Source organism: Melopsittacus undulatus, chromosome 5 (genome assembly GCF_012275295.1).
Source record: "Melopsittacus undulatus isolate bMelUnd1 chromosome 5, bMelUnd1.mat.Z, whole genome shotgun sequence".
NCBI classification, from domain to species: domain Eukaryota; kingdom Metazoa; phylum Chordata; class Aves; order Psittaciformes; family Psittaculidae; genus Melopsittacus; species Melopsittacus undulatus.
The window spans coordinates 40603302-40615355 of NC_047531.1; the positions used below are offsets into that span (position 1 = coordinate 40603302).

Genomic DNA, 12054 nt, shown 5'->3' on the forward strand with positions numbered 1-12054 from the left:
TCACTTGAGTATATTCTGTCAGAGTACATGATTCACTCTGTACAGACAGGGAAAATAGGATCCCAGTATTACTGTTGTTTTATTAATTTTCAGGTTTGTTTCCCAAGCCTTGCAATAGTAGCAGTGAAGATTTGGATCTAAATAGAAAGTGTCTGAATGGCTTTTTACCTTACTAAAAGGAGCTGATAAACCAGGCTTAAATAAGGGCATGTTTCTGTTCAGAGACCCTAAAAAAATCCCCCTCTCCCTCTCCCCCCTTTCTTCTGGCCAGGGTCTTCTCTGTGGGATGGTGAAAACACCTTTTTCTGTGGCAGCGCTTCACTGATGGGACTCTGCCAGTTTACCCCTCAAGACCTAAGTGGAGATTTTCTTGTTGTTTCACATGATAAAGGACGTTTTCTTGCTAGATTTTGGCCTGAAGAAATCCCGCAGTAATCCAAGATGGACAGAAAAGCCCAAGTCAAGGGAGGTGGCGCTTGGGAGTCTAATCCCTGAACTCCTGCAGATTAGAAACAAGTGCCGTGCCAGGGCGATCCAAGCTCTATTCCTGGCCCTTTAAACCCCCCAGCTCCTTCGGATCCGCTCTGCGCCTGTTTCAGGGGAAAAGCATCAGACTTGCAGTGTGGCTTAAGCACTTTTCCAACCTGTTAAATGGGATAGACTGGTGCAAGGGAAGAAAGTTGCCATTCATTGCTCAGCAGCAAGTAGGTGCTGCTGTGATGGCCAGTTTGGGCAGCCATTTCACCAAGTGGATGGCACCTGGTGAATTTTCAGCAGTCCTTACAGGCAGTGAAAATAGCTCCCTTCCTTTAATCTCTTTTCTCTCTCCCCCTTGCCATAATACTTGCTTCTCAGTTGCTGCAAACTTGGACTGATGCTGCCTGACAATGACATGGAGAAACCGACCTTGGAAACTGGTGTGGGATGCGCTCAAGGAACGGAGGCAAATGCCAGGGCACATTGTGTGTGAGGCTGTTAGAACAGACTTTATGGAGTAATAAAGCACGTGTGGTTTGTGTTTGGTCTGGAAATCCAGACCCATCTATTCCAGATTTTTTCAGTTGTGTTTATAGCAAGTAGCTACTGTGCTGTTGTGGGGAGGAAATAAGATAAATAAAAATTGGGCTGTGCCTTCACAACCATTGCAAAAAGGCAAAAGCACCCATGAAATAAGTTCCCTTCTGTTGCGTTAGGAAAGGTGTGTAGTCTTGAATAATTTAATGAAAATCAGAGCTTTTGGTGAAGGATTCCATGTGCATGCCTGGGTGCTGGCTTTGTGTGTTCTCTTGGTGAGAAGCATATCCTACCCTTCACACAGAGCAGCAGCTGTTTGTGAAATGGTACCTTCCTTAAGCCAGGGAAATTTGTTCTTCAAATCCTCTGTATTCTGGGTCTCTGGCAGATAATGCAGGCAGAAACAGCCTGTGGGAAGGGGAGGTGGCCTTCTTTCAAGTGTCTGAACTGGAACTAAACTTAGGAAGTGATGCTTGTCTTTTGGGGTATGGTGCTGTATTATTTGCTGACATCCAGTAATCCAAGTGAAAAATGGGTCTTTCCATATGCTTAGTTAGTGGCTTTGAATCTGACCTATTTCACTTTGTTCTTTATGTGACATGTTTGAGACTCGTTCACAGGAGCTGAGCTGCAGACTATGAGCTGAGAATGTGGCCAATAGTGTGTTAGTAAAGGTGTTTGTGGTGGAGGAAGATGTGGCAAAGATGGGAATGTCTGCTCTGCTCCTGCTTTTAGAAAACCAGGACCTGGGTACTTTATTTTGTGGCTGGTTTTCACTGTTTGTGGTTCAGGTCCGTGTTGACACACATGGTAGGTAACCTGAGATATTCTAATTTCTTGGTATCCGCCTGTTCAGATTTTGTACTCTCCTGAATTTGAATGTGCACATAAAAAACTCTGTCGCTGCTACTGCATGTAGGAGATCATGCAGGCCAGGCTGGACAGGGCTTGGAGCAACCTGGTCTAGTGGCATGTGTCCCTGCGTACGGGAGGAGGTTGGAACCAAATGAGCTTTAAGGTCCCTTTCAACCAAAACCAGTCTGTGATTCTGCGCTAACAAGTGGAGGCAGTAGAGATATGAATAAGTTTTGAAGGCTTTGTCTCTTTCTGTACTGAGTTTGTCCCTATTCCATCTAGCCAAATATAAGAAAAATGTCTTCATTTTTGATCATTATCCATGTATGTCTGTTTCTTGCCATTGGTAGGAAACCAGGTTACCGGCTTGGTCTCCTGTGTATTAAGATGGAAAGCTTCCACAGTGACTGTCCAGCAATGAGCAGCAAATGTGTGCTTAGCCTCTAAGGAGATTATTTAATATAGCTACATTTTTTCTTTGTTATTTTATCATCTTTTTATTTGCTTGTCAAAAGTGAATTTGGAACTGAACCTTGGAAAGCTTGCAGGGTCTTATTTTGTGCGTGAAATACAGCAGCAGGAGTTCTGGGCAGTGTCCCAGGAGGACTTTTATGGTGTAGAATTAGGAATCTCTGCTATACAGAGAAGCAGATAAGAGGTGGAGGGGGAAGGAGACAGCTGCTAACACCCGTCCCCAAGTGGATGAATGAACGGGTGACACACACAGGAATGTCTGCTGTGATGGTCTGACTTGCTATCGCTCAGTCTCTGGATAATCCTCATATGTCAGATTTCTGTAAGGCCAGCATGTGACACAGAGCTCGCCTCCCAGCACACAAGTGTGCTCTGCTGGTATTAAGCGGCTGGCTGGAGCCATTCGAATGCGTGTGTGTGTCTATGTAGTGTGTGTGCTTGCTTGTGAGCGGGGTTCTGCCATCACGATCTTCTAGAAGAGCTTAACAGAGAAACTGGAATCCCACAAACTCTTGGCTATTGCATAGATAGCTCCAGACTTGCCTGTGTGTCTACATCGTTCTTAGGGAAAAAAAAAAAAGAAAAAAGAAAAAGGAGAAAGGAAAAAGAAAAAAGAAACAAGAAGCAGGAAAAAACCTCAGAGATTTGTAGCCAGGATTACCTTTCTCTCACCTGTCACCACTGATGTCCTCTCAAGGTTAGAATTCAAGCTACGTGAGGTCAGCTTAAGCCAAACGGCATCTGAAAGGAGCTCTATGAAGGAACAGCAGGCTCTGGAAGGAGAACAGCAGTGCCCACAGGAACATGAACAACAGCTTGCAAGTTAACCTGCCCAGGACCTGGGCTGGTTCCAACAGCTCGCTCCAGGAGAAGTCTGAGCATTCCTTTTTTCTTTTCTATTACTACAGGATGGAGGACGAGGCAGTACTGGATAGAGGGGCTTCCTTCCTTAAACATGTATGTGATGAAGAAGAAGTGGAAGGTAAGAGACCTTGGACTGCTTACAGTTTTACATATAAGATAGGCATGGTTGGATAGCAGAGAAAAAGGACGCCTTTGTTCTGCCGAGTAATTAATCCTAAAATTGAAACATCAGTAAGTTTGATTAGGGTAAAACTGACTTGTTAAAGAAGAGGATTTTGTTAAAGAAATTTCCTTTTTCAGTTGAGGAGTGAATGTCATTGTTGGCTGCTGGCACACATTTCCACTCCCCACATAGTCCTTTTTGCAGTGCCTTCCATAGCGGTTGTGAAATATCAGAGCTCGTTTGTGTTTCTTTCCTCTATGAATATAGTTTTTGCAATATTGCATATCACCTGGAAGTGCTGGAATACAGTGGCAGATGTCACAAAGGGAGATGTGAACTGGAAAAACCAACTGAATTTGTACTGAGTGTCAGGGGTGGGCATAAGGCAGCAAGTGGATGTTTGCCTGGGTGATGCTTTTAGCTTAGGAGCCATAAAGAGAAGGTTTTTTGCTTTGCAAATGAACTTTTTAACAGAGCACAGTTTCCTCGCTTTTTAAGGAAATCCTTTGAAAGTGCTTTATTTCCTCTCCAACTGAAAATGTTGTGACATCCCAAAGGTGGAAGCAATTTCAAGAAATTTAAGGTTGTTTGTGGGAAATTATTAAGCTGATAGGAATGAATTGTTTGCAGTAGATTCTCTTTTTCTTGGTTTCTGAGGATCAGTTGACTGTGTGCTTAATATACTAGTGGGGGAGAAGGAGGAAAGGGCGGTAGGTGCCTAGAAGGGAAAGGAGGCCAGTGTTCATCTCACAGTGCTAGCATTCCCTTAAGTATATTATTCTAATTTCTTTATTTATTAACAAATCCCTGTGGCTTTTTGGTTTAAAATGTTTTGAAAGCTGTAGGGTTACAGCCATGTCGTTGTCACTGGCAATGGACGGTGAAGGATCAAGAAGTATGGAAGAAAATTATCTCTGAAACAATGAATTAGAGCACATCCAGCAAATGAAACCAGTCCTTTCCATCATAAGGCCTGTGTTTTCTTCCTCTCTTGGAGGTGCACAGATTATTCTATTGAGTAATCTGTGCTCAGTGGCTATAAATCTTCATGTTAGGTTTAATTAGGCTATTTGCTGTCTGCAGGGTTGGAATGACAGGGGTCTTGTATTAGCCTTTTGCTCATAGAAGAATTGACTCTTTGGCACAGCAGAGACACTTGAGATGGAGAATATTTCTTGCATTTTACTGCCTTAAATGTGGCCAGATGCTGTTGGGGTGTGTATTGCCCCTGAGTGAAACTCCAGGAATACGACACAACTTGTTTGTGAGGAGCAGTGTGGGAGCGTCCATTGATCTGTCTGCAAGTGCCTGAAAAAGGTTGTGGTTAATACTTAAATTCGTATTTGTAGATGTGGTGTGTTTATCTCCATGTTCTGATGTAGATATCCTCATTTGATGTAGTTGGGCTAACAGACCAGCTGCAGTTCAGGAGAGGAAGAAAGAGAAGAGGAGGTGAAGCAAGTATTTCTAATTACATACAACAGCCCCTTGGAACTGTAGCTGCTTGTAGCTTCTGTAGCCTTCAGAGAGACTGGGAGCTGTGTAACCAGCTAATTCCCTTGCGTGTGCTGAAGGCAGTGCCTTGATTCTCACCAGGCTTCTGAGAATGACCTGGCTACGTCCCAAAAGGAGCTGCTGGCTGTGGTGGGGCTAGGGTTTATGCTGTAGCATCTGTCAGGGTCACCATGAATGCATGGTGCATGTATGGTGAGTTGCTGCTCAGCCCCTCCACTCCTCTAGACTAGGACAGAATTCATAGCATACCTGGCAAATATGGGGCATTACCACAGTGCCAAGTAATCATTGAAGGCACTTTGAAGAGATCTCATTCGCCTTAGAGGGGCAAATTTCCAACATAAAAGTTTCCAGAATTTGAGGCATGCCTCAGCTACATCTACCTTTCTACACAGATACGCACCCTGTATGTAAGTACACTTAATTAATGTATGTGTGTATCTAATGTGCACACATGTACCCCATGTACAGTCATAGTCTGCATGTGTTGAGTGAATTATAGACTTACAGAATGGTTTGGGCTTGAAGGGATCTTTTAAGGATCATCTAGTCCAACCCCCTGCCACAGGCAGGCACATCTTCCACATAGACCAGGCTGCTCCAAGCCCCTTCCTACCTGGCCTTGAACACTGCCAGGGATGGAGCAGCCACAGCTTCTCTGGGCAACCTGTGCCAGCGCCTCAACACCCTCACAGGGAAGAGCTTCTTATCCAATCTGAATCTACTCTCTTTCAGTTTAAGGTCTAATGGAAAGGCTAAAAAGATCCAATGGAAGGGCTAAATAAAACATTGGGCAGAAGACCTTTGGCTGACACTCGGTGCAGATGCTTTTAAGTCTCTCTGCTAGATTTCTGCACTGCAAGTGGAGTGGTTTCAAGTCAAAGAGCATTTGTCTAGAGAAACCTGAAGGTGTTAGCTCCAAAGTGCTCTCCATTACTTCAGCTACTTTCCTGTCATGGTTATAAATTGCTTTTCTAAAAGGCTTTGAGTAGATGAAGGTAACAGTGAGTGGAATTGTTGCCTCCAGATGTATTTTATTTTTCTGATAGTTTTTATTTTTAGCCTACTTTCACGAGGAAACAGCAGACATATCATAACGCTGTTAGTCTCTCTCGACTCTTCTTTCCATTCCTCTTACAATAATTTTTGCACCTAAAAGTCAATATTGATCAAATTTCTCAGGAGGGCTCTTTAAAGCTACTCTTAATTTCAGTAAACTTGTGGGGAAACAAAAAACTGAGCAGAAAGGAGAGATAATTTTCTTTTCCCTCTACTAAGGAAAGGTGTTGCTTTTTGAAGAGGGAGAAAAACAGGCATTTCTGGTCAGTAGGATGTTGGGACATCTTCAACATGGGGCAGTTATCATTCATGCCCTTACTGAGTAAATGTAATGTTAGTGGAAACCATACATACCTGACAAAGGTACATCCTTGGGAGGGCTCAGTTGATTAATTCAGTGCATGTTACTTATAAAATCACAGAATGCTTTGTGTTGGAAGGGACCTGAAAGATCATCTTAGTTCCAGCCCCCTGCCACTGGCCACCATTGACGTTGAACTTAAGTACCCAGAAATGTGACTTGCTGATACAAGGAGTCTGTCAGGATATGGTTTGGGGTGTGGAAGGAGTGTAAGCAGGAAAATGTAGGTTTTCTTGGGAGAAATAGGAAGAGACGCTGCCCTAAGCTGAACCTCCTGTGCGAGAAATCCATTCCCATTCATTTTGAGCACTGCACGTTCCTTTCCTTGAAGGTAACGATGTCTTGCTGTAATGCCACTGTTAGGAGTGCTGGTATGTGTGACATAAACAGATTACTTAATAACCAATTTTGCAAGAGGGGAAAAGTAAAGCTCCACCTTATCCTTTGAGATAAGGTATTCTTGGCTCTTTAAGCCCAACTTCCCTCGGGCTCGCTACCGCCCTGACTTTGCAGTGGGGTGGAGGATGCTTGATTTCAAGTCTGACAACTCCACTGGTGGAAGGCCCCAGGAGCATTTTGACTGCTTGTATTAGGAGTTGGGGACCAGCATTCTTCTCAGGTGTTTTGTCAGATGATTTGCAAAGTAAAGGTCTAGAGCATCTCCTACATATTGCTGTTGTAGGAGTGAGTTCAGGAAACAATGCTGTTGCATTGAACACTTTTTCATGTGTCCTGTTATGAGAATTACTACATAGAGAACCTAAACAAGGGATTTCATAATGACTTTCTGTAACTACTTCTTCCATCCTAGCTGACTGCTCCCCATGTGTTCCTCCTCCTCGGTTTCTATTCTTGACCCTGTTGTGTCATTGCTATTTGCTGGTAGAAGGCTGTGTGATGCCATAAGCCTGAGATGATTACTTGGTGCTTGGATCAATGAAGAGAGAGGTTGAAAGGGTCAGGAGAACTGTGAAAATCTTTACCTTTGTTAACAGCCAGTAGAAGGTAAGAGAAATTAGCTCTATTTACCCAGTTCCTTTGTGTTCTTTTCTTCTTGCCTCTCATCCCCACACTAATTTTTTGATCCCTGACTGTGGGCAGACCTTTGCCATTCTCAGAAATAATGAGAAGACCTGTTTCACATCAGTTAAGAGTTTTTAATTGCTTCTGAAAGAAATATGGTTTAAAATAAATCAGATAGAGTCTTAGCACAGAATGTACTTCATTAATATACTTTGGTACCTTTAATTTATATGAGGAGATAGAGTAGGCTGTGTTTTGCTTTGGTAAAACTGAGTCAGGCTTTGCTGGTGCAAAACAAGACACTGAGGACTTGAGCACTGTCTTTTTGCTCTCTTTCCATATGGCAGCTGGCACAGCTTGGGAATGGCAGGCACAGATTGGAACCTAAATGCTGCCTCATGCAGCTAGTAAAACCAAGATGGGTGGTTTGGATCTTCTCTGCTTTAAATTGTCTGGATGAAAGGCTTCAAATGAGCTGCTCCCCAGCTTTAGTTCTCCCTGACATTTGGCAGGACACTGAAAAGTGTTGTTAACTTGTTTGTCATAGATGAAAAGGACTCTGTGAAGTGCTATGACTTCACTGCAGACTTCTGAGGGTATGGTAAATCCCCATGGAAAAGTTGGGAGAGGTTTTTGAGTGTTAATTAAGTCAGTAGTACAAATGCTGTGAGGTCTGGGAAATACAAATCACTCATGAAGTGGTTCATACATGTTTGTCGTTAGGATAATATCACTTTTGGGTCACTGGTTAGCTTGATGCTAGTGAATCATAGGATCACAGACTGGTTTGGGTTGAAAGGGACGCTAAAGCTCATCCAGTTCCAAACCCCTGCCATGGGCAGAGACACCTTCCACTAGACCAGGTTGCTCCAAGCTCCGTCCAACCTGGCCTTGAACACTGCCAGGGATGGGGCAGCCACAGCTTCTCTGGGCAACCTGTGCCAGAGCCTCACCACCCTCACAGGAAGAACTTCTTCCTAATGTCTAATCTGAATTTCCCTTGTGTAAGTTTGAGCCCATTACCCCTTGTCCTGTCACTACAGTCCCTGATGAAGAGTGATGAATCTGAGTATGCTTGCTACTGACAGTTTCCAGCAAGCATCTGTGTTCCCCATCCCTGCATGGGATACCATTCTGGTCACTGCAAATGTGTTTCATTTGTTGTCAGGCATGAGCATTAGCTTTCAGGTTGCTGGGGTTGTGGTTGAAGGTGTTGATGTCTGCCTGTGCTGAGCTCCGTGAGAAAAACTGCACTCCAAGTGCAGCTGATGATAAACTGATTTTACAGAAGGTGGTGATAAGTTGGCTGTGCACACACAAGGAATGGAGAAAATGTTGTAAGAACAGCTGAGTCAATATATGATGTGGTTTGCCTGTTGCAAAGGGAAGGTGGTGTTTTCTTTTAGGCAGTGGTAAGTTTTGAACTCACACATATTGTGCGTGTAAGGTAAGTGGCAGGGAAGAAGAGTGTTTCCGTATCATTCCATACAATGTGGCTGCCCCATCCCTGACAGTGTTCAAGGCAAGGTCAGGTGATGCTTGGAGCACACTTGTCTAGTGGAAGGTGTTCCTGCCTGTGGCAGGGGGTTGGACTAGATGGTCTTTAAAAGGTCCCTTCCAAGCCAAACCATTCTGTGATTCTATGATATAATTCATTCAGGTAGAGATGGGCTTTCCCCCATCTCTGATCAGTTTAGAAATAGTCATCAGCTGGGGGCCATGCTAATTAGAAAGGAGGCCTCCCTTACAGCCTGTGGTGAGAGCAACTTCCCTGGGTGAATATTTTCAGTACCTGGGGCAATCCTGAAGCTGCTGGTCCCCATCAAGATAGGGCAGGAGCTTGAACAGTATGCAGCAGTCCAGTCCATGGGTATGTCCCTCCATTGACTCAGTGTGCTCATGATAATGGCTCTACAAAGGTCACTCTTAAGCCCTCTCTTAATTTGTGCTTCCGTTCTTGTAGCTGCTGCCCAGTGTCAGTGTATATACAGACTGTTGGAGCAGTTGTGCAGCTGCTGTTCATGTGATGGTTTGGTCCTCTCCTGGGTCGTTTCGATTAGGATTCAAGTCTAGGCTTGTTGAACTGTCTTCTCCCACCTGTTGTATATACCTTCCTCTGCCCAACAGCTCTTTTTAAAGTACAGTTACAATGGATATGACAGTTCAGCATGGAGATGGAAGAACCGAGTCAGCCCGTGCTCAGATGTGAGTCCCAGATGTGTGCATTACCCTTCCAGAATTTTTCTGAGGCATTTAAAATGAGAAAGTAACACAAAATGTGTTGTGCAGGCCCAGTTGCAGCTGTAAGCTGTGCAGTGCTGGTGTTTGCTCTGTTTGTCTGCATTTAGCAGACTCCTGGTGTGTTTTTTCCTGTTCACTGCATGGACAGATTTTGGAGAGATGTACTCCATGCCATAAATCAAGACATAGAGATGTAGCGAAGGTAAACGACAGAACCCACTTGGCAAACAGGGAGAGATACTGAGGTAGAAGGTGGAAGGTACCTGACCCCGTGTCAGGGCTTGGTCCCTTCAAGCTTGGCCACGTCAAACAGCCAGTCTTCTTGTAGCTAGGGAACACAGGAGTGTCCTTCCCTTTCTTATCTGTGTGCCCAGACCTAGTGGAGCTGGGCTTAATCTGGAAACTGATGCTAGGGCTGTTTCTATAGTTTGCTAGGGTAACTGCAATCTGTACACTAGTTCAGTCTCAGCCTTCATGAAGGTCTGTCCCTTCCTTTCCTTTGGGCAGTTAGGAGGACTTAATATAAGCTGCCTGGCACTTGGCAAACCCAAGGAAACAGGGTGCTGGCTTCAGTAGATCTCTGCCCACCACGTTGCAGTTAAATATCTTGGTTTTGTTGCTAACCTGTGCCCAGCCTTTGCTGTTTGTTCTTCAGGCTTTGGACAACATGCTGCTGTGTGCGATCATTGGTGGTGATTAGGAGTTCAGGCTTGGAAAAGTCAATGGTGTTTGCTTCAGAGTTCAGAGGGTAGATTTCAGCGGCATGTTTTGCTGCTGCTGGTGTATAAGTGGTAAAGCAGCTGCCAGCCTCTGGTACCTAAAAAGCAGTTTGAGGTTCTCTCTCTGAGATGGGGGCAGCCTTTTATTGCAGTTTTTATTTATATTGGAGGGTGATCTAAAGCCTACCTGTATCTATGAACTTGATATCTATGTACTTGATGTATAAGTACAGCTTGGTATTTCTGTAGACACCTTTGGTAATTAATGAGACGGAAATATAGAAAATGAGGCTAAGGTTTTGGAAGAAGTTCTTCCCTGTGAGGGTGGTGAGGCTCTGGCACAGGTTGCCCAGAGAAGCTGTGGCTGCCACATCCCTGGCAGTGTTCAAGGCCAAGTTGAACAGGGCTTGGAGCAACCTGGTCTAGTGGAAGGTGTCCTTGCCCATGGCAGGGGTTTGGAACTGGGTGAGCTTTAGCATCCCTTCCAACCTAAACCATTCTGTGACTCTATGATCTTCAGCCTAGATGGGCTATTTTGAGTGGTCATTTCGGAAGGTGCCCCAGTTCTGCTTGAGGCAGATGCTGGAAAATCTCAAGGTACCATGCTTCCGAACAGCTTGTCCTAAAGCACAGCTCCCGTCTGCCTCGTTCCCTGGAGTCACGCATTTTTAAAGTCTTCCTTTTGTTTCTGTGGAATCCAAGCAGTACTGGTAAGATTAGATCAGATCACAGCAGGACAGGTTTGGTGGCTTCTGTAACCTCCCACAGCTTGGAATAACAGAGAAAGAAAAGCAGCTTACGGGGTTGTGGGTAAGGAGTCTCACATTGGCTTATATAAAGCTCAGTGAGAATACCCCAAACACATGGTTATTGTTCTGTCTAAACCATGTCCACCCATTAAGTCATTGCCAACTTCCTTATATTTTACTGTCATGGAACAGTACCTTATAGCTGTCACCAACATGTGTCTTCTGGGCTTTGTATTCTGATTAATTCCTACTATAGTTTTTAGCGAGTGACTTGGTCTGCTCCTTATAAACAAACAGGCATTGTAGGATTTTCAAGAAGTCAGATGAAGACCTCATTTTTAAATTTTCTCTACCTATTTAGATGTTCTTGACTTGATTTTGTGTGAGCTTCATCTTTTGGTGCTGTCCTATTCTTCAGGGCATGTTGGTAACTCACCTTTTAAACATGCCTCACTGGAGGAATCTGGCAGTTCAAGTCTGGGTTACTGGTGGGTATTGAAACAGAGAAGTGCAAGCTTTAGACAGATGGCCAGGAGGACTTTCTTGCTGGCTAACTATAGTGTTGTTACGTGGGAACCTTTTAAAGACGGTAGAGGTCACTTTACATAAAGATTAAACTAAGCTTTTCAGGATATTGACATTCTGGAAGTGTTGTGCTATAAAAGAAGGAAGAAAAATCTCTTGTTTTCCGTGCTGTCTTCTCCTACACAGCTCAGTTCCTTGCCCTTTGTAGTGATTTTAGTAAAAGGTTCTATATAAAGATATGGAGTGTGGTAATGCAAATACATAAAATGATCTTTGGACAAGTTCTCTGCTCGATTAAATAACTGCATTTTCATTGCTGATGCTAGGTCCTCGCTTGAATACTTTTAGCCACAAATTTGGGGTTCTTTTGTCAGAGCTGGCAGAAAGCTTTGTTGTTTCTAATCTTGTACCTTCCAATTTAATCTATCAGTTGCTTAGTAGCTGGGGTTTTGTCTCTTATGGAGCTTCTGCTTTCCTTTTTTGCCCTTTACT

At 44.0% G+C, this 12054-nt stretch overlaps 1 protein-coding gene across 3 annotated transcripts in view; it reads left to right on the top strand.

Moving 5' to 3' along the window:
• The window catches only part of LOC101879541 (electrogenic sodium bicarbonate cotransporter 1), a 163005-nt gene that overhangs the window by 18046 nt on the left and 132905 nt on the right, over positions 1-12054 (top strand). For 2 of the 3 annotated variants that reach the window (XM_034062759.1, XM_034062760.1), the window contains exon 2: positions 3252-3325. In XM_034062759.1, coding sequence (XP_033918650.1) covers positions 3253-3325 — 73 coding nt within the window. In that variant the 5' untranslated portion in view covers position 3252. Of the gene's footprint in view, positions 1-3237; positions 3326-12054 lie in introns of those variants that run through there. The other variant, XM_034062761.1, reaches the window with a different exon arrangement.